Genomic DNA, 26,981 nt, shown 5'->3' with positions numbered 1-26,981 from the left:
TACTGGCACATTTAAAAAATGCCCAATTAAGATTTACAAAATAAAAAAAATCACGTTTCAAAACGAGTCAGCTTTTGTCAATTTTACTCTGAGATTTTCCTCTGGGTTTTCCTGGATCATCTCTTCTTCTTCTGCCGCTGCACAACATTTCTTACTGACAGGTACCTTTCAGAGAGCTATTTGGCTAGCAATCTATATTTGTTGGTTTTCTTGGCAGTTCTCCCCTAACCATTAAAAATGTCCAGTCTTATACCCCAAAACATTGGATCATTTCATTGTTTTGATGTCATCAAGACATTACATTTCAAATTCAATTGGATTTGGTATATTGGGGCATAATTTAAACAGATAGGCCAAATTTGAATTTGTTTTTATTCCATGGCAATTCATCTGCACTATTGGTTTCACAGTCAAATGTTACATTTTAAATTCTTTCAGCACACTCCATGCTAAGTTTGTGCCAGCTTCCAGTCTCTCTTAAAAGGTACAGTACACACCTACACCTTCATAACAATATGTTTGGCAAAGTTGTTTCAACTATGGGTTCCAATCGCATCATAATATATCATTTGATTTACTTGCTCATAATTTCAGGTCCATTGATGACAGAAACATGAGCTCCAACTTCATTAGCTACAGCTCTGGCAATCAAAGTTTTCCCAGTACCAGGAGGTCCAAACAGCAAAATTCCTCGAGGGGGCGCAATTCCTAAACCACAACAAAAACAAAATGCATAGTAAAGCCAAGGCAGCACTTTTACATGGCACTAAAGATCTTAAATTTTTCTGAATTCAGGAAAAAATTATTTACTCAATAATAAGAATGTTACACTCACTACCACATTGAGTGGTTACAGTTAAAGGAGAGCCTCGATAAGTAGAGCTTAGATAAATGTGAGGTGCTGCATTTTGAAAAGGCAAATCAGAGCAGGACTTACACACTTAATGATAAGGTTCTGGGGAATGTTGCTGAACAAAGGGACCTTGGAGTGCAGGTTCATAGTTCCCTGAAAGTGGAGTCGCAGGTAGATAGGATAGTGAAGGTGTTTGGTATGCTTTCCTTTATTGGTTAGAACATTGCCTATAGAAGTTGGGAAGGTCCTGTACAACTGCAACATGACATTGGTTAAGCCACTTTTGGAATATTGTGCACAATTCTAATCCCCATCCTATCAGAATGATATTGTGAAACTTGAAAGAGTTCAGAAAAATTTACAAGAATGTTGCCCGGGTTGGAGGATTAGAGCTATAGGGAGAGGTTAAATAGGCTGGAACTGTTTTCCCTGGATTGTCAGAGGCTGATAGGGTCACCTTACAGAAGTTTATAAAATCATGAGGGACATGGATCGGGTTAATTGACAAGGTCTCTTCCCTGGGATGGAGGAATCCAGAACTAAAGGGCATAGGTTTAGAGTGATAGGGGTAAATTTTAAAAGGGACCTAATGAGTTGCCAGTGGAAGTGGTGGAGGCTGGATAGGTATATGAATAGGAAGAGTTTAAAAGATATCTGGATAGGTATATGAATAGGAAGAGTTGAGAGGGATATGGGCCAAGTGCTGGCAAATGGGATGAGACTAGATTAGGATATCATGGGCAAGTTGGACCGAAGGGTCTGTTTCTGTGATGTACATCTCTATGACTCTGAGTAGATGGAATTAGGAGGATACATTGGTAGCATCAGGTGAGATACGAGCTAGTGGAAAATAAACACTGCAACAGATCTACAGCTACAAATGGCTGGAAGGTTCTATGTACTTATCTAAAATCCAATGAGTATATCATGCAGCAAGGTCAGGAAAATGGATAGATTATTTTAACCTAGAAACTGTATATTACTTGATAAATTAATGCCTGAAAGTAACAATTCCTCATTTTTTCCCATTCTGAACATATTGATATTGAAATATTATTTTACAATTGCTAACAATTATTTGTGATCACTTCACCCACATGAGCCCCCACATCGGAAGTCAACTGTAGTTGAGATTCATCAGCTGTATAAGTTTTACAGCAGAAATCCTGCCCTTCTCTAGTGGCATAAGTTTGTATTTTCTAACAAAATTCAGCAAGTAGCAATCAAGAATTAGAACACTAGTTAATTTTGATTTGCCCTTTGCAAGGTTCATTAAGCTAACGGAATCTCCCTGACTTGTATGGCTAAGTTCCATACTCTCAGTAGTACTTTCATTCAGAGTCTTGTTTTTCTTTAAAAACAAATTTTTACTTCATTTTTAGGGAGTCCTACTGCCAACCCATATGCTTTATCAAGACAATAAGCAGGTGCCCTTCTCCTACATATTGACCAATGTTACTCAAATTTAGGAAGTATGCATTAGACCTGGCCAGCTTTACCTCCCCATTGAAAAATATTCAGCCTCAGTCATATTTATTTCATTACATGAACCATTGTTCATTGCAGATATCAGAAATGGTATAATGAGAATTGTGAATCATCAACAAACCAGGAGGATCTATTTAAAATAAAAACTACTTTGATGTTACAAAACCAAAGCCAATTACAGGGTTTAGTAAATTGACGATGAAGTAAGATAGACAAGATTCATTCTGAGGCAAGTTCTGCAGTCAAAACTAAAACACTACGATTCATTTTGAAAGGAATATAACTGAAAAACAGAAACACTAGCATAACCTATTAAGATATATTACCAGTTTGTGTAGCGAGGGCTGTGTAATAAAATCAAAACCCAAGCTTGTCCAAATAATTACTTATCATATAATTCTGTAATGATAACAGAGTAGAAGATAAGGTTTGCAATAGAGGAGAACAATGATGGGAAGACTGACTTCTATTTAACCACAATTTAATAAATGCATCAATCCAAGAGCTTAACAAAGAAACACGCTAAAAGTAATTCAAACAGGAGCATAAGAAATAGGAAAAATAAATTGTTTGGTCTCTTGAGCCTGCTCTAACATTTGGCACCACAATGAGCCACATTCTAAAAATAATGTTTAAATCAAAATGATTAAAGTAACATTGAATACTGAATAATCCAGCAGTTCCAAAACAATAATTCCTGACAGGTCTACCTTTGGTTCAGCTTTGATATTCTTAAAGAGATCATTTTTAAAAAACTGGTGAATTAGCATACTTCAATGCCAATTCAGCCCACCATTCTCCAGATCAGACCTAATGCAACATTCAATATTATTGGTCTCCTACGTAGCTCATGATATCAGGTTGCAGATGGGTGTGGCCAGATGGAACTGCAACCTGCTCAACTTCCCAATGAATGACAGCACAGATTATGGAACTACAAAGAAGATTAAAATTGATATATTCTCCATTGTGGAGAGATGCAGAATGGCCGTAGACTAACAGTAATGGAGGGTATCACAGCCCCAATTCTGTCCTTGACTGATGTCCACGCATTTGTTTTTCCTACTGAATGACAAGCAAACATAGAAATGTCTCTAACCAGTGCACAAGGATCAAGTGATCTGAAAAAAATGAAGCACTGATCAGAAATTAAATGTAGGATCTTGGTGTCTACCTGGTTACATCTACGTCACATCTATGCCTTTACCTAATAACCCACTTGAAGATTAAGAGTGATATAGCTATAGACTTAAAATTTGAGTCAGTGCGCTAAATGACCCTAGTTCTTATTGTCTTTCTTTTAAACTTAAGGAAGATTAGTGTTGCTCAGTTCAATGTTTTGTGAATAATTAGATTTAAGCCCACAGTACATACATCACTTGCTAGAAATTTTCTATATACTTAGTTTCATGCCTAACTTTGCAGAAGCTTTAAAAAGAATTCAAATTAACTTAAGTTAATTCAAATCATACACTAGTGACAGATAGTTCTCAGTAGACTCACATTATGGGTGATTCTGAAGTCAGAAAAGAAAGAACTAAGAAGAAAATCATTTATCTCAAAAAACAGGAAAACTTTAGCCATGCTTTTAGATATCATACCATAGGATTTGAACAGCTGTGGTTGTTTCAAAGGTAATTCGATAATTTCTCGAATAGTCTTCAGCTGATTGTCCAGTCCTCCAATCATGTCATAAGTGACTCTAGAATTGGATTCTTGCAACCTCTCCTCGTCATTGTTTTGTTCCTGCATGAACTTGACTTGGGTGAGGAAAGAGATTTGATAAAATGTATCTCTGCTACTTCTCAGGCAGTTGTCAGGCATCATGATTAACTTCTCTACTGGGGGGTCACACTGATCTTCACTTTCCTGAACAGATTCAGATTTTTCAATATTTTCATTGTTACTTGCTAAAGAGCACAGTGAATCATTGTGCAATTCTGGCATTTTCTCATTGCCCACCACACTGTTGCAGGTTACAATGGGTATATTTTGAGAACCCATTGGAGGAGTAAGAGAATCAGGAGTAGCATTGTTTTTCTGGACAGAGGTTTCATCTATGATCAAATCACTGAAATCTCTGGACAAATCCATTGCGGTTTTCTCATCTACTGATTCATCAAGTAAAGGTTCTACATTCAGTTGTGAATCACTGAGTGAGACAGTTGACGGCATCTCCAACACTGCACCATCCACTCCTTTTATCTTCTTCAGTATCAAGTGAAACGTGCGACCATAAAGTACAAGGTTCAGGAAGTTGCCAGGTAATACTATCTTCCCATCTATGCAAGAAACCAAGTAAAAATAAAGATACTCATAAAATTGACAACAAATATCCAAAACGTCTGGTCTATTTACAAACCTGTGCACATACGAGCAAATGGAGTTTTGTATCCTATGATTTATCTAGTGTATAAAATGAAATCAAGTTGGAAGAAATCACTGGCGTGGCATTAGCCAGCCTTGCTAGATCTCTGATCTTGTGCCATGACTCTATTGTGAAACACTCTACCCTTTTTGTTACCTTTTACAGGGTCTCAATGGAAACTCAACAATATGTACTAATAACACGAAGTATTAAATCCGAGAAAATTTTTTAAAACTCTGCTGGCAGTAAAAAAAAATTGACTGCTGAAGAAGAAGTCAGGATTTATAGAACATCAACCTCAATCAATCACATAACTTTCCTAACTTGATTGACTGCAAGGACTTGTCATACAATGAAGACTGATCAATTCTTCAGTTCCTAAAAAGGACATGCATCATTAATTTTCCTATAATTAGGAAATATTCAGACTTGAAAATAAGAAGGTGTCACACTATGACAGTGATATTCTGAGCTTGGAGATAAACATTTAAGAGTAGCATTCAATGTTTACCTTACAAAAGTTTTGCAAGTACAAAGTAGTATCCATCAATCCAGCTTACCCATACTCCTCAACAAGTAGTCTGCTAATTCTTCTATACTGAAGAAATCATTTTGATCTCTGCAATCAAGATAATCAATTGCCAATTAAAATAATTTAAGATGACATGCTGGAACAAAGTATAGTCATTTCAATTAATAAACTACTGCATATCAAAACATCATTAAAAAATCAAGTTAAATTACTCGACTGTATATATAGTTAATTTAGATCTAAAATCCTATTCCTGTTTCTGGTTATTTCAGCTAGTACAGCACGAGAGTATTAATTTCAGTCAGAATTGGAGTTAGGATTGAGTTCCATACTTTTAGGGCTCATGGCGGTATCCCTATCCCATAGTTTTGGCCAAAAGGTCCACCAGAGTGGTGTCATAAAAGATGTACAAAAACAAACAGAAAATGTTCCCTGACATTTCTTCAGCGTAGAATACAGTTCCTGGTGTGATATTTTATTAAATAAATTAATCTAATTGTGTCACTTTTCTTTAAGACATTAAGTGTCACCACCAAAAAGCTAAAAGCAGATTCTACAATCACTTCTTAGAAGCAATAATATAAACAGATGATAAAGGATATTTTGCTTTAATTATGATCTTAGGATACAAGCAAGATATGTTAACTTATACCCAAGTACATTTCTACAAGTAGCTGATAGTGAATCAATAGATACAAACCGTAAAGTAATATATATTTCTTCTGCCTGTAATACTGGACCAAACAGTGGTTCAACAGCAACTGTATCATTCACCTTGACCTTTAAATTCTTCTGGGTAACTTCACTTAACCCAATCTTACTCCCAGGGAAACTTGGGATAGGCCATGCTGTGCAAACCTGCCAAACAAACAAAAGTTTGTTAGCCTGGAACCTAGAAGATCTGTACACTGAAACAACTAACGTACTTAGCCATAACAAACACTATTATAAAGAGAGGGCTGGGAAAGACAGATCCAGCTCAGATGTTAGGAGATGGTTCTTTTCTCAGAGAACAGTGGATCTATGAAACAGGGTGCAAGGTCCCACAGTGACTTCTGATTCATCAAATTCCTTAAAGTGAGAGCTAAACCTATTGCTGGTTAGGATAGGATCATCTGGTATAAGCGATAACTGGATCTTGATCATATGGGCCAATGGGCTGAGAATTGGCAAACGGAGTTTAATTTAGATAAATGCAAAGTACTGCATTTTGGAAAGGCAAATCAGAGCAGGATTTATACAATTAATGGTGAGGTCCTGGAGAGTGTTACTTAACAAAGAGACCTTGGAGTGCAGGTTCATAATTCCTTGAAAGTGGAGGCACAGGTGGACAGGATAGTGAGGAAGGCGTTTGGTGTGCTTTTGATTATTGGACAGTGCATTGAGTATAGGAGTTGTGAGGTCATGTTGCGGTTGAACAGGACATTGGCTAGGCCACTATTGGAATACTGCATGCAATTCTGGTCTCCTTGCTATAGGAAGGACGTTGTGAAACTTGGAAGGGTTCAGAAAAGATTTACGAGGACATTGCCAGATTTGGAGGGTTTGAGCTATAAGCAGAGGCTGAATAGATGAAGGCGATTTTCCGTGGAGTGTCAGAGGCTAAGGGGTGACCTTAGAGGTTTTCAAATCGGGGGGGGGGGGGGGGCATGCATAAGTAAATAGACATGGTCTTTTCCCTGAGGTGGGGGAGTCCAAATCTAAAGGGCGTAGATTTAAGATGACAGGGTAAAGATTTAAAAGGAATCTGTAATAGACCAGGCCAGACCCTCTCAAAATATTTCAACAAAGTAGCCCAGACCCTCACTGTTGTAGTTGTATTAAGCAGGACTAAGTGGATATTCCAAGAGTGATGCAGCTTGTCCAACCACTCAGGTTTAATTTATTTATGCATGAATAAAAGAAATCTGAACTTAGAATAACATAACCATTTGAAAACCCAACTGACACAAAAACACAACTTAACCAAGGGCTGTTCCGAATACCTGCAACATCCCATAAACACCCCCTGGCAATAGGGTAAATTCAAATACAGGTTCTTACAGGAGAGAGATGGAGAGAGAGATGGAGGAGAGATGGAGAGAGAATGGAGCGGTTTCTTTTCCCAGCAGCTGTATCTCTGGGTTCCCTGCTAAAACTCAACCAAAGCCCAAACAAAATGCTGAACTGGGAGAACTGACCACTCCCCTTTCACTGCACAAGTATTTTAAATAAAAAACTTTAAAAGCCTTCTCAGGTAGATATTTCCAGATATATTGGAACCTCTGCCATTTATAACCCCTTTTTTAAAAAAACCAAGGACAGAATAAGCTTGTTGAACAAGCAGTATCTTCACAAATTGAAGGGACTACTTTTTTCACAGAGTAGGTGGCGTGCATACAAATCCAGATGGCAGAGGAAGCGGAGGTGGCAAGTACAATTACAACATTCAAAAGGCATCTGATTGGGTATTTGAATAGGAAGGGTTTAGAGGAATATTGGTCCAGAACTAGATTTACTTAGGATACCTGGTTGGCATGGACGAGTTAAACCGATGGGTCACTTTTTGTGCTGTATATCTCTATGATTCTAAGTACTGCATCAATATTAATCCAGAGTGGTCTGATTGAAACATAAAAGATTCAAAGAGATCATGACAGGGTACATGTGGAGATGATGTTTCCACACGTGGGGGCAATCTGGAACCAAATATCTTTGTTTATAAATAAGGTGTGCGTTGCTGGAAAGGTGCAGCAGGTCAGGCAGCATCCAAGGAGCAGGAGAATCAACGTTTTGGGCATGAACCCTTCTTCACGAATGAGGAGTGCGTGCAAAGCAGGCTAAGATAAAAGGTAGGGAGGAGGGACTTGGGGGAAGGGCGTTGGAAATGCGATAGGTGGAAGGAGATTAAGGTGAAGGTGATAGGCTGGAGTGGGGGTGGGGACGGAGAGATCAGGAAGATGATTCAGGTTAGGAAGGTGGTGCTGAGTTCGAGGGTTGGGACTGAGACAAGGTGGGGGGAGGGGAAATGAGGAAACTGGAGAAATCTGAGTTCATCCCTTGTGGTTGGAGGGTTCCTAGGCGGAAGGTGAGGCGCTCTTCCTCCAGCCGTCATGTTGCTATGGTCTGGCGATGGAGGAGTCCAAGGACCTGCATGTCCTTGGTGGAGTGGGAGGGGGAGTTGAAGTGTTGGGCCACGGGGTGATTGGGTTGGTTGGTCCGGGTGTCCCAGAGGTGCAGGGGAATTTGTGGCGGATATGGAAGGATCCCTTGGGGTCTTGGATGGAAGTAAGCGGAGGAGGTGTGGGCGCAAGTTTTGCATTCCTTGCGGTTGCAGGGGAAGGTGACGGGAATAGAGGTTGGGTTGGTGGGGGTTATGGACCTGACAAGGGAGTCACGGAGGGAGTGGTCTTTTTGGAACGCTGATAGGGGAGGGGAGGTGGACCCCACCACCAGGGATATATTTCCCTCCCCTCCCCTATCAGCGTTATGAAAAGACCACTCCCTCCGTGACTCCCTCATCAGGTCCACACCCCCCACCAACCCAACCTCCACTCCCGGCACCTTCCCCTGCAACCACAAGAAATGCAAAACTTGCGCCCACACCTCCCCCTTACTTCCCACCAAGGCCCCAAGGGATCCTTCTATATCCGCCACAAATTCACCTGCACCTCCACACACATCATTTATTGCCATCCGCTGCACCCGATGTGGCCTCCTCTATATTGGGGAGACAGGCCGCCTACTTGCGGAACGTTTCAGAGAACACCTCTGGGACACCCGGACCAACCAACCCAACCACCCCGTGGCTCAACACTTCAACTCCCCCTCCCACTCCACCAAGGACATGCAGGTCCTTGGACTCCTCCATCGCCAGGCCATAGCAACACGACGGCTGGAGGAAGAGCGCCTCATTTTCCGCCTAGGAACCCTCCAACTACAAGGGATGAACTCAGATTTCTCCAATTTCCTCATTTCCCCTCCCCCCACCTTGTCTTAGTCCCAACCCTCGAACTCAGCACCACCTTCCTAACCTGCAATCTTCTTCCTGACCTCTCCGCTCCCATCCCCACTCCGGCCTATCACCCTCACCTTAACCTCCTTCCACCTATCGCATTTCCAACGCCCTTCCCCCAAGTCCCTCCTCCCTATCTTTTATCTTAGCCTGCTTGGCACACTCTCCTCATTCCTGAAGAAGGATTCATGCCCGAAACGTCGATTCTCCTGCTCCTTGGATGCTGCCTGACCTGCTGCACCTTTCCAGCAACACATTTTCAGCTCTGATCTCCAGCATCTGCAGTCCTCACTTTCTCCTTAAAAATAAGGTGGTCTATCATTTAAGACAGAGATGAAGCAATTTGCTTTCTCTCAGTTGTAAGTCTTTGGAATTGCTTTCCTAAACGATAGTGAAAGCAGATTTTTGAATACTTTTAAGGCAGATGTAAATAGATTCTTAGTAAAAAAGAAAGTGAAAGATTACAGTCAGATCATCTTACGAGCAGACTCAAGGGCCAGACTCCTGTTGTTAATTCATGTTTGAACTCACCCCTTGACAAATTTCATATCCCTAAGTGGTTGGAAAAGAAATTTTCCAGTTTTTTTTAAAATATAAGATTCACATGGGCTTTTGATTTGGTTTTTTACCTTCACCAGAAGATTGTATGGCTTCTAGGCAAGATGGATAAATTGTTTTGAAGAAGCAATCAGAATTATACACAAAAGTTTTTAATCTCTCCTGTATTAATGCCATTTGTAGTTAGATTTAGAAATCTGGTACTAATGAGGAAACACTTTACACAGAATACATTTCTATCACTTCAAATTGGTACTATCAGTGATGTGACATGCTTTTATGACAGTGAATTCTTGTTCCTGTCAGAGGTTAAATCAGCATAGTCAAAGGATATTAGAATAATAGCGTGCCGTGACATTTTCCTGGGCAGGTCACTTTCAGCTATCTCATTAGTAAATTGGCCTTCAACACAAGGTCCAGGAGTATTCTATTCTAACATATTCAACTGTTAATAGAGAAGTCCATACCAGCCTTCAGCAAGTCCTGCATAACAAAGATTTGAGCTAAGAATTATTCAGCAACATCACCACTTAAATGATTGATAATGAGCAGCTGAATAAGAGTAAGCCCAGCCAATTCCTTGACTTTCAAATGGCAAAACCATGACTGATTCCCCATTCATCTATCATTTGCTAGAAATAAGATTATGAGGGAGGCTGTACTAAGAGAAAATTAGAACACCTCCTGACCTCTCAAAGAATGCTGATTTTATGCATGTGTGGTGCAATAAATGGGGATTAATTTGTACTCCCAATAAAATGGGGGCCTTTTTGGGCATGAGTAGTATCCGTACTCCTGGACCAGAACATTTGGATCAAAGATACATTTTAAGAAGGAACTGAAGGGTCTTGCAAGGGTCTTCAAAGGTCAGCTGTCCAGATTCAAGTCTTACTTGGCTCTGAAGTATGTCACAACATATCCAAGCAGGTTGATTAAAAATAAGTAAAAATAGAAGGGTCTTACATGGTGACCCTATCTCTAAGCCATAAATTCCTAGTTCTAGTCCAGCCTCAGGATGTGAAAGCCACAGTGGTGTATATCTTAACGTGTCTAAACAGATTGATTCACAAAACAGACAGTGTAAAAGCAATGCATTCTTAAGTGTTTAAAAGCTGATTACAATGCTATTATTCACCACTTGGCTTTCTGAAACTTAATTCAATAGCAGAGAGTGGTTGGCTAAAAGTTAAACTTTAGACTTCAAGAGTTCAGTTCCTTCTGAGGAAAACAAGCAATGTCCTAATGAGTAAAAACGTCAACTGACTGTAATAGACATGATATACTTGTGATGTTTTGCTGAGGTCAACATATCAACTGCTGAAGATTAAACAGTGTCAAGGATCGATCATGCAAACTGCATGTTTGAAAAGTGATAGAAGAAAATGTGCCTCAGCAAGCTGACTCATGAACAGCAGTTGCTTGATCAACAGTTGGAAGTTGTGTTGGAGCAGGCAGATCACCTGTTTTGGTCTGATCTTTAGAGAAGTCCACATAAACTGTATCAATTGTAAATGTAAACACTGTACAGATAAACTTGTGATATTTTACTATTAAAGTATTATTTTATAGTATACCTTGTCTCAGTAAAGAACTATTGGGCATACCTTGCTACTGAGAATGCCTTGGGTTATTAGTGTTCAGAGCAAGCCTGACAGACTAGGCAAGATAAAACTAAAAGTCTGCAGGATCCTAGAGAAAGAGTGTCCTTCAATATAGTGTTTTGTGCGGGAAATGGCCATCTTTGAATTAATTTCTTCTGAAAATGTAATTGTTTCTATGAATTCTAGTTTTTAAAAGACAAAAAGAATGTTATCTGTATGCAAGTGATGGCCGCTAACTGGGAATTCTCTTGTGCTCCTCAAAAAAAGGATACAGGATGAAATTGTGGTTATTGAGGGAGGAGGTGTATGCTTGTAAAATGTATTTCTCTACATATAGACTTATCAAAGTGTTTAAAGATTAATTTCACTGCTTTCATTCACTCCTTCTGTAGTACAATCTCAGATCAGGAAAGCATTCTAATGCTCACCGTTCATCCGTATTGGATGTAATCACAACTCAAAAGAAGTACCAATTAGAGACTGAACAGTTGGCTTCATCATCACTCTATCATCATATTCAATATCCATTCACCTTATTATAAAAAGAAGGTGCTAGGGAAATTCAGAGGTCTGGTACCATCTGTGGAGACAGAAATAAAGTTAACGTTTTGAATCCAATATGACTCTTCAAGAAATTTCAATGAAGTCACATTGGACTCAAAACATAAACTGTTAGTCTCTCAAGAGCTGCCACCAGAACTCAGCATTTTCTGTTTTTATTTCACACTTCCACCAGTAATAGTACTTGACTTTTCTCCATACCTTTCATCACTCACATGTGGTGCCTGCAACACATTTTAGTGACAGAATATATTGGACCAATTCAGCCAACAGCTCACCAAGTTTACTGCTACAGTACTTCTTGCTACTGTGGTTTACCACCAAGAGTAGCAAGAACACAAATGCGAAAAGAACATCTTAAAGTTCCTATCCATTTCTTAGTTTATGGACAAGTCTGGTGAAATATGTTGTTGTCTATCACAGTTGGCCCAAAGAAGCTTGGCTGTATATTGTTGAACTGCTGTAGTCTATGAAGATGTTGTTTTCATGGAACATTGAATGCACATGAGGAAGGAATGGTGAACTATTTCCAAGACAGGATGCTTGTGCCTTGAAGGATTGTCGGATAAGAAATAAAATAGGAACAAGAACTACATTTCTCCAAGACCTTTGTGCATTCAAAATGGTCTGCTACCCTCTCTGGCACTTACCTCCTGTTTGCCAGCAGTGCTGGTAAGAAGGATTGGTCGACCAATGTAGAGATTTGCCAATTTTAAGCTGTTGAGACCCATTTGAGCAAGACATCTTCGGCAAGCTTTGGGAACCTTCTCATTTGCTGCAAACACAGAAATTAATACTTGAAACCTGTTAAGTACTGGATACTTAACTTTTCAAATATTCTTGCAATCAACCTGCCATAATTCAACCTCCACAACATTCAGCTGATCCAAAACTCTATGTTCAACAGTCCCCACCATTCTATTCATTATGATCTCAAAATATCTTTACTTACCTTGTGATTAGCTGGAGCTTATCTAGTCATTACAGGTACTTCATTATTTTAGTACCAAATGAGTATTCAAACACCAAAGCCATTGTTACATATCGGTCTGCCAAATTAACAAATCTCTATTCACTGATACATGGAACAGAACACATGAAGTGTTATATTTGAGATCCTGTCCTTAAACTTCTTCAGTATGAGCTTAAATTAATTGTATAGGACGTCTGGTCAATTTCTTCCTCTGTTATTACTTCCCACATTTACACCAATTTCTTCTGCAGGAAGTTCAGCAAACTTGCATTTTTATGCTGAAAATTTTGGATTAATACCAATACAAGGACTAATGTTGGGTTTGAAAAAAGTTTCTCTCGGTGGAAAATATTCCTTATGAACTACAATTATCCAGTAGCTCAACCAAGTAGTAATTCTTGAGCCATGATAATAAGTGTCATTAAGTTGCTTCATTAGGAGGGATTAATCTTAATTTCAATCAATTTGTGTGCATTTTCAAACTGGGTTCATTGCAGAGCAATGCAGTCAGTCAAGGAGAATATTAAAGCCATTGGGTAGAGTTCTTTTACCAAGTCAGCTTGGGGATTTTAATTTTAATTTCAGCAGGCTTTAGAACATTGTTTTACAAAATCAAAAGAATCAGGATGAAATGTCATGAGCCAGAAATCAAGTCTCAAACATGAGCTGATTTAACTGAGTTTATTGTCTCTACACACCAACAAAGCAGTTCATACTTCACAGGGGGTAAATATGTCCTGAACTGTCCCCTTGGTATGAGAATATCAATTTTAATCATGAAAGGTCATTGGTACTTAAACCAATAAATCAGTCAAACCTCCACAAAATTCTTAACCTCAATGATGGCAGAAACCATCACAAATGCAAAAAATTAAGGCTGAAACACTTATAACCCTTTTCATCCAGAGTTAAAAATCACACAACACCAAGTTATAGTCCAGCAGGTTTATTTGGAAGCACTTGCTTTCGCAGCGCTGCTCCTTCATCATCCAGAGTGGATGATTTATCTAGCCTCCTCCCCACCTTCACAGATGCTTATCTTCAGACAAACAATTCACTCTCCCTGATAACAAGAAATGGCTGAATACATTAGATGCAGCAGACACTAGGCCTGACAACTTCTGGATGTAGTACTGTAGATTTGAGCTCCAGAGCTAGTCATGCCCATAGCCAAACTGTTCCAGTGTTAACTACAACATCTATCTATCTGAAAATGTGGATTATTGCCCAGGTAAATTCTATTTTCACAAAATAGAACATAATAAATTCAGTCAATTACTACCCATTAGCCGAATCAGAAGCATCAAAGTGGTGGAGGTACATTGACAGTACTATCAAATGACACTTAGGCTCACTGTGAATACCAGGACTACTCTGCACCAGACCTGATCATAGCCTTATCTAAACATGGACAACAAAAAAAGCAGAGGAACTGCCTTTGATGTCAAGGCAACATTCAACTGGAGGTGAAATCAAGCCCTAGCAACAGTGAGATCAATGGGAATTGAGGGAAAACTCCCAACACTTTGAGTCATACCAATCACAAAGGGAAGATGGTTGTGATTGTTGCATGCCAATCATTTCAGGCCCAGGACATCACTGCACAATACACCAAACAAGTGCAGATGCTGAACATTTGAAGCAAAAACAGATATTTCTGGATAAACTAACCAAGTCCAGCAGCATCTGTGGTGAATGGGCAGCAGAGTTAACTTTTCAAGTCCACTGACTCTTCATCAAATATTTTCATCTCTGACCACCAAACTCCAAAATGTTAACCATGCTTTCTCCCCACAGATGCTGTCAGATCTGCTCAGTTTCTTCAGCAATTTCTGTTTTTGTTTTATCACTGCAGCAATTCTTCTGGATAGAGTCCTAGGTCATGACAAAGAACAATTAAATTGAGAACTTTCAAACTGACCCTTTTCCAAGTTAGGTGTGATGTGAGTAAAAATGAAAACAGAGACTGAAAGTAAAAACTGTAATCAGTCAATGAGCAATCTTTATGGAAGAGATGTTTCAGACACAGGTTAGGTACATCACAACAAGAGGAGAAAAAAAAAGGGTTCCTTGGATGATGAAGGAGATTGAGATTATGTTGTAATTAAAAAGGAGGCCGAATGATCCATGATGAGTAAAAACCAGGTCAAATGGAATAGGTTGATAAAGGGAGCAAACAAGAAAGCAAGATGACAAGTGGAAGTATGAGAACAGAATGGCAGTCAGCATAGAGTCACAGAACATAGAATCCCTACAATGTGGAAACATGCCATTTGGCCCATGAAGTCCACACCAACCCTCCAAAGAGTAAACCTCTCAATCCCATTCCCCTACCCTGTTACTCTACATTTACCCCTGATTAATGCATTTAACCTACACATCCCTGAACAATACAGGCAATTTAGCATGGCCAGTTCACCTTATCTGCACATCTTTGGATTGTGGGAGAAAACCAGAGCACCCGGTGGAAACCCATGTAGACATGGGAAGAACATGCAAACTCCACACAGACCGTTGCCCGAAGCTGGAATTGAATCCAGGTCCCCAAGCTGAGAGGCAGCAATGCTAACCACTGAGCCACTGTGCCACCCATTAAGAGTCATAGAGATACACAGCACAGAAACAGACCCTTCAGTCCAACTTGTCCATATTGACCAGATTTCTATATAAATGTAGTTCCATTTGCGAGCATTTGGCCCGAATCTGTCTAAACCTTTTCAACTCATTTACCTATCCAGATGCCTTAGAATTTGTTGTTATAATATCAGCTTCTACCACTTCCCCTGGTAGCTCATTAAATACATGCACTACTCTCTGTATGAAAATGTTGTCCCTTAGGTCCCTTTTATATCTTTCCCCTCTCATCTTAAACCAATGCCTTCTAGATTTGGACTGCCCCATTCCAGGGAAAAGACCTTGTCTATTTACCCTATCAATGCCCTTCATGATTTTATAAACTTCTAGAAGGTCATCTGACACTCTGACACTCCAAGGGAAACAGCCCCAGTCTATTCAGTCTCTCCCTCTAGCTCAAATCCTCCAACCCTAGCAACATCCTTGTACATCTTTTCTGAACCCTTTCAAGTTTCACAATATCATTCCTATAGCAGGGAGACCAGAATTACACACAATACTCCAAAAGTGGCCTCACCAATGTCCTGTACAGCAGCAACATGACCACCCAACTCCTGTACTCAATGCTCTGACCAATAAAGGAAAGCATACCAAACGCCTTCTTCACTATCCTATTTACCTGCGACTCCACTTTCAAGAACAAGAACCTGCGGTCCAAGGTCTCTTTGTTCAGCAACACTGCGTGGACATTACCAAGTTAAAAATCCCACAACACCAGGTTATAGTCCAACAGGTTTAACTGGAAGCACTAGCTTTCAGAGCGCTGCTCCTATCACCTGATGAAGGAGCAGCACTCCAAAAGCTAGTGCTTCCAATTAAACTTATTGAACAATAACCTGGTGTTGTGGGATTTTTAATTTTGTACACCCCAGTCCAACACTGGCATCTCATAACCAGGACATTACCATTAAGTGTACAAGTCTGCTCTGGTTTCCTTTCCAAAATACAGCACCTCACACTTATCTGAATGAAACTCCATCTGCCACTCCTCGGCCCATTGGCCCATCTGATCAAGATCCCATTGTGCTCTGAAGGAACCTCCCTCGCTGTCCACTACACCTCCAATTTTGATGTCAGCTGCAAATTTACTAAGTCTATCTCTAATGATCAAATCCAAATCATTTCTATAAATGAGGAAAAGCAGTGGACCCAGCATCGATCCTTGTGGCAGACCACTGGTCACAGGCCTCCAGCCTGAAAAGCTATCCTTCACCATCACCCTCTGTCTTCTATCTTCAAGCTAGTTCTATATCCAAGTAGCTAGTTGTCCCTGGATTCTCCTTGATCTAACCTTGCTAACCAGTGTACCATGATGAACCTTGTCAAATGCTTTACTGAAAAATTATAGATCATAACCACCACTCTTTCCTCCTCAATCCTGTTTGTTATTTCTTCAAAAAAACTCAATCAAGTTAGTCAGACATAATTTCCCATGCACAAAGCTATGTCGACTATCCCATATCAGTCCGTGCCTGATGCATGTAAATCCTGTCCCGCAGGATTCCCTCCAACAACTTGCCTACCTCCAATGTCAGGCTCACCGTTCTAGAGTTCCCTGGCTTTTCCTTACCACCTTTCTTAACTAGTGACACAACGTTAACCAAGCTCCAGTCTTTGCACACCTCACCTGTCGCTATCGATAATACAAATATCTCAGCAACAGGACCAGCAATGTATTCTCTCGCTTCCCACAAAGTTCTCAAGTACATCTGATCCAGCCCCAGGAACTTATATGTTTTAAGATGTCCAGCACCTTCTCCTCTGTAATATGCACATCGTTCAAGAAGTTTTTATCTCCCCACATTCTCAATCTTCTTTATCCTTCTCCACAGTAAGCAGTGATGCAAAATATTCATTTATTACCTCAACCATCTTCTGCAATTCCATACATGGGCAATCTTGCTGATCTTGAGGGATCCTATTCAAAGAACAAAGAAAATTTACAGCCCAGGAACAGGCCCTTCAGCCCTCCAAGTCTGAGCTGATCTAAATCTACTGTTTAAACCTGTCACCCAATTCCTAAGCATCTGTATCCCTCTGCTCCCCACCTACTCATGCATCTGTCCAGACGCATCTTAAATGAATGTACCATGCCTGCCTCTATTACCTCTGCTGGCAATGCATTCCAGGCACCTACCACCCTCTGAGTAAAGTACTTGCCACGTGTATCCCTTTTAAACTTTTCACCTCTTACCTTGAAAGCGTGACCTCTCGTTATTGAATCCTTCACGTTGGGAAAAAGCTTATCTCTATTTACCTTATCTACACTCTTCATGATTTTATAGACCTCAATCAGGTTCCCCCTCAATCTCCTTTTTTCTAAGGAAAACAATCCTAACCTACTCAACCTTTCTTCATAGCACACACCTTCCATACCAGGCAACATCCTCATAAACCTTCTCTGCACCCTCTCCAAAGCGTCCACATCCTTTTAGTAATGTGGTGACCAGAACTGTACGCAGTATTCTAAATGCGGCCGAACCAACGTCATGTACAATTTTAACATGACCTGCCAGCTCTTATACTCAATAACCATCCAATGAAGGCAAGCATACCATATGCCTTCTTGACCACTCTATCCACCTGTGCAGTCACCTTCAGGGTACAATGGACCTGAACTCCCAGAGCTCTCTGCTCACCAACTTTTCCCAAGGCTCTTCCATTTACTGTATAACTTGCTCTCGAATTAGACTTCCCAAAATGCATCACCTCACTTTTGCCTGGACTGAACTCCATCTGCCTCTTCTCTGCCCAACTCTCCAGTTATCTATATTCTCCTGTACTCTTTGACAGTGCCCTATGCTTTCTGCTACTCCACCAGTCTTCGTGTCATCTGCAAACTTGCTGATCATACCAACAGTGCCCTCTTCCAGATCATTTATGTATATCACAAACAACAGTGGAATATCCCTACTACCCTACTTGTACACGAGGACAACATGAGCAACCCTCCAGTCCTCCAGCACCTCACCTGTGTTTGAGGATGCTACAAAGATATCTGTCAGGGCCCCAGCTATTTCCTCTCTCTCCTCCCTCAGCAAACCTGGGAAAGATCCCATCCAGGGAGAAAGTGAGGACTGCAGATGCTGGAGATCACAGCTGAAAATGTGTTGCTGGAAAAGCGCAGCAGGTCAGGCTGCATCCAAGGGACAGGAGAATCGACGTTTCGGGCATAAGCCCTTCTTCAGGAATGAAGCCCTGTTGCTTGGATGCTGCCTGGCCTGCTGCGCTTTTCCAGCAACACATTTTCAGCAAAGATCCCATCAAGTCCTGGGGATTTGTCCACCTTAATAACTTCTAGCCCACCCAATACATCTTCCCTATTTATGACAACGTGATCCAGAGTTATGAAACTTCTATCTCTAATCTCAACATTCATCATGTCCTTCTCCTCAGTGAACACTGATGCAAAGTAATCATTCAGAATCTCATCCATTATCTCAAGTTCAACACACAGCCTTCCTTCCTTATCCTTTAGTGGACCAATCCTTTCTCTAGTTACCCACTTGCTTCTTATATAAGAATGAAAGGTTTTGGGATTCTCTTTAATTATGCTAGCTAAAGCTATTTCATGACCCCTTTTAGCCCACGTTAAAGACTTCCTCGTTTAAGACTGGTCCTACTCTTCCAATATTCCTCTAGGGCCCATTCTGTTCTTAGCTGCCTGGACCATATGTACGTTTCCCTTTTCGTCTTGGTTAGTTGTACAATTTCTCCTGTCATCCACGGTTCACAAATCTTGCCTTTCCTATCCTTTGCTTTCAACAGGACAGGCCTATCCTGCAGTATATTTGAAAGCCTCCCACATCAAAAGTGGACTTCCCTCCAAATAGCTGTGTCCAAACCATATTTCCCAGCTCCTGCCTACTTTTGATATAATTGCTTTTGGCCCAGTTTAGTACTCTTCCCTTAGGACACTCTTATCTTTGTCTATGAGTATTCTAAAACTTACAGAATTGTGGTCACTGTTCCCAAAGGAATCCTCTATCACAACTACCATCTAGCCTGGCTCATTCCCCAACACCAGGTCCAAAATGGCCCCTTCCCTCGTCGGGCTATTGACATACTGCTCTAGAAAACTCTCCTGGACTCTTATAACTTCTGCCCCATCCAGACCTCTGACTCTAAGTTTATCCCAGTCAACGTTGGGAAAATTAAAATCTCCCATCACCACTACCCTGTTGCCTCTACATCTTTCCATAACCTGTTTATCCATTTGTTCTTCTACCTCACGCTCTCCTTAGTTACCCTTTTGTCCTTGAGGTAGAATCCCTTTGGATTCTCCTTAACTCTATTTGCCAAAGCTATCTCATGTCCCCATTTTGCCCTGCTAATTTCTCTCTTAAGTATACTGCTGATGCCCTTACACTTTTCTAGAGATTAGAGATTAATTTGATCCCTGCTCTCTACACCTGACATATGTTTCCTTCTTTTCCTTGACCAAAACTTCAATTTCTATAGCCATCCAGCATTCCATACACCTACCAATGCTGTCCTTCACCGTGACAGGAACATACTGTGGTTGTGGTTCTGTTTGCCGAGCTGGGAGGTTTTCTTGCAAACGTTTCGTCCTCTTTCTAGGTGACATCTTCAGTGCTTGGGAGCCTCCTGTGAAGCGCTTCTGTCCCGATTCCTCCGGCATTTATACTGGTTTGAATCTGCCGCTTCCGGTTGTCAGTTGCTGTCCGTTGCAGTGGCCGGTATATAGGGTCTAGGTCGATGTGTTTGTTGATAGAATTCGTGGAGGAGTGCCATGCTTCTAGGAATTCCCTGGCTGTTCTCTGTTTGGCCTGCCCTATAATAGTGGTGTTGTCCCAATCGAATTCATGTTGTTTGTCGTCTGAGTGTATGGCTACTATGGCAACAAACACATCGACCTAGACCCTATATACCGGCCACTGCAACGGACAGCAACTGACAACCGGAAGCGGCAGATTCAAACCAGTATAAATGCTGGAGGAATCAGCACAGAAGCGCTTCACAGGAGGCTCCCAAGCGCTGAAGATGTCACCTAGACAGGGGACGAAACATTTGCAAGAAAAACTCTCAGCTCGGTGAACAGAACCACAACAACGAGCACCCGAGCTACAAATCTTCTCACAAACTTTGAGGAACATACTGTCTCTGGACTCTCATTATCTCATTTTTGGATTCTTCCCATTTTCCAGCCCACAAACATCCCCTCCCCGCCCCAATCAACTTCTGAATGTTTTTGCCTAATACTATCAAAATTGGCCTTCCTCCAATTTAGAACTCTAATTTTTTAGATCATATCTCTCCTTTTCCATCACTATTTTAAAACCAATAAAATTATGGTCATTGGCCCAAAATGCTCCCCCACTAACACCTCAGTCACCTGCCCTGCCTTATTTCACAAGAGAAGGTCAAGTTTTTGTTCTTCTCCATTAGATACATCCACATGCGGAATAAAAAAATGTTCTTATTCACACTAAAAAAATTCCTCTCCATCCAAGCCCTTACTGCTATGGCGCCAGTCTGTATTTCCATAGTTAAAATCCTCCACCATCCTAAATATTCCCATAGATAATGAAGATCTTCCACTCAGATGACAAGCAACAAGAGTTCATCTGGGACAACACTACTATAATAGGACAAGCCAAACAGAGAACAGCCAGGGAATTCCTAGAGGCATGGCACTCATCCACTGATTCAATCAACAAGCACATCCACCTGGTCCCAATATACTGGCCACTGCAGCGGACAGCTGGAACTGACAACCAGAAGCGGCAGATACAAATCACCATAAATGCCGGAGGAAACATCACAGAAGCGCTTCACAGGAGGCTCCCAAGCACTGAGGATATCACCTAGACAGGGGACGAAATGTCTGCAACATAAATTCCCAGCTCGACGAACAGAACCACAACAACAAGCACCCGAGCTACAAATCTTCTCCCAAACTTTGAACACCTACAGGCAAGAGACGCTTATCAATCCTATCTTATTCTCTGTTTTGTTCCTACCTGTCCCGACTCTTCGACTTACTCCATTTCCCAACTGTGTCAGTCTTAGACTGCTCACCTTCCCCACTATCTCCTTGGGTCAATCCTGCCCCATGCCACCCACACACACACCAGTTTAGATCTTCCTAAGCAGCTCTAGCAAATTTCCCCACCTGTACATTGGTGATTTTGGACGGTAATTTATGTTAGACCGCTTCCAATTCAGGTGCAATCAGTCCTTCTTATACAGGTCACTTCTACCCCCAAAGAGTTTCCAATGACCCAAAAATGTGAATTATTCTCCCCTGTACCAGCTCCTCTGCCATGCATTTATCTGCTCTATTCTCCTTTTCCAATTTCACTACCTTGTGGGACCAGAAGTAATCGAGATATTATTATTCTCAAGGACTACATTTTATTTCTTGCCTATAACTTCCTATATTCTCTCCTCAAAATCTTGTCCTGATCTCTTCCTGTATCATTGGTCCCAATGTATAGAACAACCTTCTGCTAGTCCCTTTGCACCCTCCCAGAGATATCCTTAATCTTGGCACCTTGGAGGCAACACACCATTTGGATGTCTCGCAGTCAGCTACTGTCTGTCCCTCTTACCAGAGATGGCATTACACATCTCTGGAGCAAGTAGGACCTGAACCTAGGCATCCTGGTTCAGCGATAGGGACGTTATCACATATATGCAGCCATATGGCAAGATGTAATACTTGGAGTTCTTTGTATTAGTATTTACTAAAAGAGGAGAAACATGGCTACATGATTGTAGAAACAAAGATAGTGAAGGCAATGGTTAATGAGCAAACTGAAGAAGGAAACAGTACTATAAAGGGTGCTCTGGAATAAGGTGGCAGTTGCTTTCCTCTGCAACCTCCCGCTATTTAAAACTGCTATAGAAAACTGCGCTGTAAAAGATAGCTAAACCCGTTCAATAGAAAGTTTGTATTATCCAAAAAGAGTCCATAATTCATCAATCATGAGATGGCCCATTCGCGTTGACACACATTATACCAGAACAACCTGGCACTGCAAAGACTGAAACCTGAAATCAGGCTAAACAGTCCTTGATGGGCACTGTAGCAAAAACCAATCAAATAGTTAACAGAATTTATAGAAGATAAACAGAAATTTCCTAAATAAAAACATCATTTTCTCAGGTGATGATGCATTCCAAATCCTGCAATGTCCACCAGTCTCTAAAGGCCTTGATTGCGCCAGTCAACAAGACAAGCTCCCCCTCAATGGGCATCTGAGAGTAGAAATAGTGCAAAAGAGAGGCAGGTTGTCAGGCACTATGATCCTCTCCATGACCCACTTCCCAGACCTGTTAATGGCCACATTTCAAGCCTCAGGAGCAGGCCCTCGCATCTGCCTGCCCTTCAAAGCATGGGATGCCCACAGATTAGGAGTGCAGGACTGAAGTGCAACTGAAAATCTCAGAGCAGCCCCTCCAAAAAACCAATAAAAGGGCTACAAATGAAAATATTTAACAGGAATGTAAAAAACCATTTCCCCAGGCCACAAAAGCTACATGTGCCTGGCACCCAGTGAACTTGCTTAACCTACTTTTACATTGTACTGCTGCTTACAGCACTTCCCACCCCAGATCTCTGATCGAAAAGGAGGGTTCCCGTTGGTAGAGAGCTCACTACTCCAGATTTCTGTTGCTGAAGAGTAGAATATTACACCTGACAAAAGCAAGGAAGTAGGGATTCTATAGCAGCAGGGAGAAGGTGAGGACTGCAGATGCTGGAGATCAGAGTCGAGTGTGTGGTGCTGGAAATGCACAGACGGTCAGGCAGGATCTAAGGAGCAGCAGAATCGACGTTTCGGGCATAAGCCCTTCATCAGGAAGGGAGCTTGTGAGCCGGGGAGGGGGGGGGGCGATGTGCTTCTCAGCCCTCCGGTCCACAAGCCTCATTCCTGACGAGGGGCTTATGCCCAAAGGTCAATTCTCCTGCTCCTTGGATGCTCTATGACCTGCTGTGCTTTTCCAGCACCACACTCTCGACTTTACAGGAGCAGCGCAGATAAGAAATGCCTTGATGATGGCCCACTACACACTTGAGCTGTCTCAATTTTTGATGAGTTATCAAGCAGTGGATGGCTTGGGCCATATACTGAATGTTGACCAATGACCCCTCAGCCAACTGCTCTGGCCTTATCCAACCAATCCATCATCAAGTTTCAAGTCCAGTAACCCTTCTCTGTTTCTCTTCACAGATGCTGCCAGATCTGCTGAATTCTCTAGTAATTCCTGTTTTTGATTGTTTCAGGTTTCCAGCATCTACTGGTGGGTCTTGAATCTGAACTTGTGCCACATACATTCTGATACAAAGAACTCCTCTGCCATGCCCTATGTCTTTGAGTGGAGTTCTTTGTATCAGTGTTTACTAAAGAGAAATATGATGAAATATTTGCTGAAGCAAAAGGTAATGGATGTAGCAGCTAGTATAAATAATGAAAGGAGTAAATACTAGAAAGACTGTCTATGCTTGGGATTGGTAAGTCATCTGGTCTGGACTCCCAAGCTGCTGAAGGAACAGAGGGTGGATAGAAGAGAAGTGCTTACATGAATTTTCAAGCTTCACTAGATAAGGGGAAATTGTCAGAAAATTGCATTATGGCAATTGTGGAAACATCATCCTGACTTGCAAATATATCATTATTCCTTCACTGTCTTTGGGTCAAAATCCAGGAATTCCCTCCGTAACATCATTGCGGGTCTACATGCAGCATACGGACTACAGCAGTTCAAGAAGGCAGCTGACCACCACCTTCTCAAGGGCAACTAGGAACGGACAACAAATGCTGGCCTGTTAACGATGCTCACGTCCCACAAGGCAGAATTTTTTTAAAAAACTGCAGCACTCTTATTCAAGGTTCCTAGATCAGTCCTAGCACCCATACGGCAGTTAGTTTATCAATTAAAGAGAAAGTTTAGGAATCTTTAATGAAGGAAAAAAGTCAACAGTCACTTGAAGAGTTGAGTTAATTGACAAATATTCACAGATTACTAAAAGGCAGATAATTCTTGACTAATTGAATTTAAATGTTTTGAACAAATAAGAAAAGGATGAGAGTCAAGATATAGTGGATGTTGACTACATAGATTTTTCAGTAAAAAGTGAGGTCTGCAGACGCTGGAGATCAGAGCTGAAAATGTGTTGCTGGTTAAAGCACAGCAGGTCAGGCAGCATCCAAGGAACAGGAAATTCGACGTTTCGGGCCAGAGCCCTTCATCAGGAATGAGGAGAGGTTGCCAGGCAGGCTAAGATAAAAGGTAGGGAGGAGGGACTTGGGGGAGGGACGATGGAGATGTGATAGGTGGAAGGAGGTCAAGGTGAGGGTGATAGGCCGGAGTGGGGTGGGGGCGGAGAGGTCAGGAAGAAGATTGTAGGTTAGGAGGGCGGTGCTGAGTTCAAGGGAATTGACTGAGACAAGGTGGGGGGAGGGGAAATGAGGAAACTGGAGAAATCTGAGTTCATCCCTTGCGGTTGGAGGGTTCCCAGGCGGAAGATGAGGCGCTCTTCCTCCAACCGTCGTGTTGTTATGTTCTGGCGATGGAGGAGTCCAAGGACCTGCATGTCTTCGGTGGAGTGGGAGGGAGAGTTAAAGTGTTGAGCCACGGGGTGGTTGGGTTGGTTGGTCCGGGCGTCCCAGAGGTGTTCCCTGAAGTGTTCCGCAAGTAGGCGGCCCACCTCCCCAATATAGAGGAGGCCACATCGGGTGCAGCGGATGCAATAGATGATGTGTGTGGAGGTGCAGGTGAATTTGTTGTTTGTTCCTTCACTGACACTAGGTCAAAATCCTCGCATTCTTTATCTTTACAGCACTGGGTGTACTGCACTATATGGACCAAAGCAGTTTGTTGACCTTCATCTTAAGGGCATTTTGGGATCAGAAACAAATGTCATACCAGCAATGTCTACATCCCACCAATAAATAAAGATGCAATGTAAACTGGGAATTGCTACGTTGCTACCATAAGCAGTTGTAAGGCTCAGCGTGAAATTTGAATGCATACGAACAATCTTGTTGTGCTTGTTTCATCCATTATTTGTGCGAGAAAAATTGGATGTAACTGAACATGGTCACTTCAAAATACGCTGCTCTGCGTGCAACTGTTTTTGAAGTGAACAGCACTTTCGTTGCTCCCTTTCAGTTTGAATGCCAACTTTTCTGTAACACATCATTAAACAGCAAAATGATTGCTTCTATATATAATCACGAAACTAACAAATCCACCAAGTCTGCAGTATCAGTTATTTAATTCTGACTTATGTTGAAAAAAACAAAAGCATTATATTTAATAAACTGAAAGGCAAGCGGCACTCTTACCTTTCTCCAGACTGTCTGTGACGGTCAGTGAGAGACAAGCTTGGTGGTGTGTGCCCAACCTACCCTCTGCTTCTGCTGTTCGGAGTGTCCCAGGAGATGGGGCTGCAGGTGAGCAACAACCCGGCTGTACTTTCGGCGACACTCCCACATCCTCCTCGCCCCTGGTCATTTTGGACTTAATTTTCTTTTTCGAAGACATGGTGTAAAGGAACTAAGCAACACAACGCTGTTTCCATGCGGCACCTCCGTCGTTAAACTTCCGCTGTCAAAGGGGAAAGGGCAACTACCGTAATCAATCACAAAGAACCGTCCATTCCTTCCTATTTTCCAATCAGGGTTATATTTGAAATAGTACTGGGTGGCCGCTGCTTGTTTTATGTGATTCTCAAAATATGTTGTCTTTATATGAGTTTAATAAACAATTTCCAACTAAATTATTTTAAGAAATGCAAATCAAACATGAAAGTATTTGATTAAAAAAACAACTGCGGATGCTAGATTCTGTGCTCAAATCTAAGAAAGGTAACATGGCAGCAATGTTAGCAATACGCTTGTAAGCAGTAAGAAAAGACTTGTATTAATATTGTTTCTTTCACCATCTCGTAATGTCCCAAAGAGTTTCACAACCAATTAATCACTTTTGAAGTGCTATCACAGTACTGTATCAGGAAACAGGACAGTCAATCCACCACAGGTTTGCACAATCGGCTATGAGAGATACGATCAAATAATTTATTTTAAGATTCTTATTCGCTAAAATATGGGAGAGAATTTCCTGCTGCTCTTGAAATACTACCATCGAAATATTTTAGATCCAGCTGGGAGATTATGTTGATGTCAGAAAATAGAACATTCCCTCAGTATTGCATTGACTGTCAGTTTGGAAAGATGTGTGAATCCTTAGTCTTAGATATAAAGTCGCTCCCTGTTGATTCGCAAATGAGTATGCGACCACTGAGAAGAATGAGAAAAGCAACAAATTAAAGTGTAATTATTTTAATGGAACTGTTTGGACAGGTTATGACACAGACCTTCTGACTCAGAGGTAGGAACATTACCATTTCACTTCAAGAGCCCTAAATAAACTATATGGAGCTGCTCTA

The 26,981-nt window shown here is 41.3% G+C and overlaps 1 protein-coding gene across 5 annotated transcripts in view; it reads right to left on the bottom strand.

Moving 5' to 3' along the window:
• The window catches only part of afg2a (AFG2 AAA ATPase homolog A), a 557,175-nt gene that overhangs the window by 525,631 nt on the left and 4,563 nt on the right, over positions 1 to 26,981 (bottom strand). For 3 of the 5 annotated variants that reach the window (XM_060851668.1, XM_060851665.1, XM_060851664.1), the window contains exons 2-7: positions 25,879 to 26,140; positions 12,606 to 12,730; positions 5,942 to 6,099; positions 5,270 to 5,328; positions 3,943 to 4,623; positions 579 to 708 (exon numbers count right to left, since the gene is read on the bottom strand). In XM_060851668.1, the coding sequence (XP_060707651.1) occupies positions 579 to 708; positions 3,943 to 4,623; positions 5,270 to 5,328; positions 5,942 to 6,099; positions 12,606 to 12,730; positions 25,879 to 26,077 (1,352 nt within the window). In that variant the 5' untranslated portion in view covers positions 26,078 to 26,140. Of the gene's footprint in view, positions 1 to 578; positions 709 to 3,942; positions 4,624 to 5,269; positions 5,329 to 5,941; positions 6,100 to 12,605; positions 12,731 to 17,425; positions 17,447 to 25,878; positions 26,141 to 26,981 lie in introns of those variants that run through there. The other 2 variants (XM_060851667.1, XM_060851666.1) reach the window with 2 other exon arrangements.

This window comes from Hemiscyllium ocellatum, chromosome 36 (genome assembly GCF_020745735.1).
Source record: "Hemiscyllium ocellatum isolate sHemOce1 chromosome 36, sHemOce1.pat.X.cur, whole genome shotgun sequence".
NCBI classification, from domain to species: Eukaryota; Metazoa; Chordata; class Chondrichthyes; order Orectolobiformes; family Hemiscylliidae; genus Hemiscyllium; species Hemiscyllium ocellatum.
Note: the sequence above shows the minus strand (reverse complement) of the source record. Positions and strands in the feature narration are given on the sequence as shown.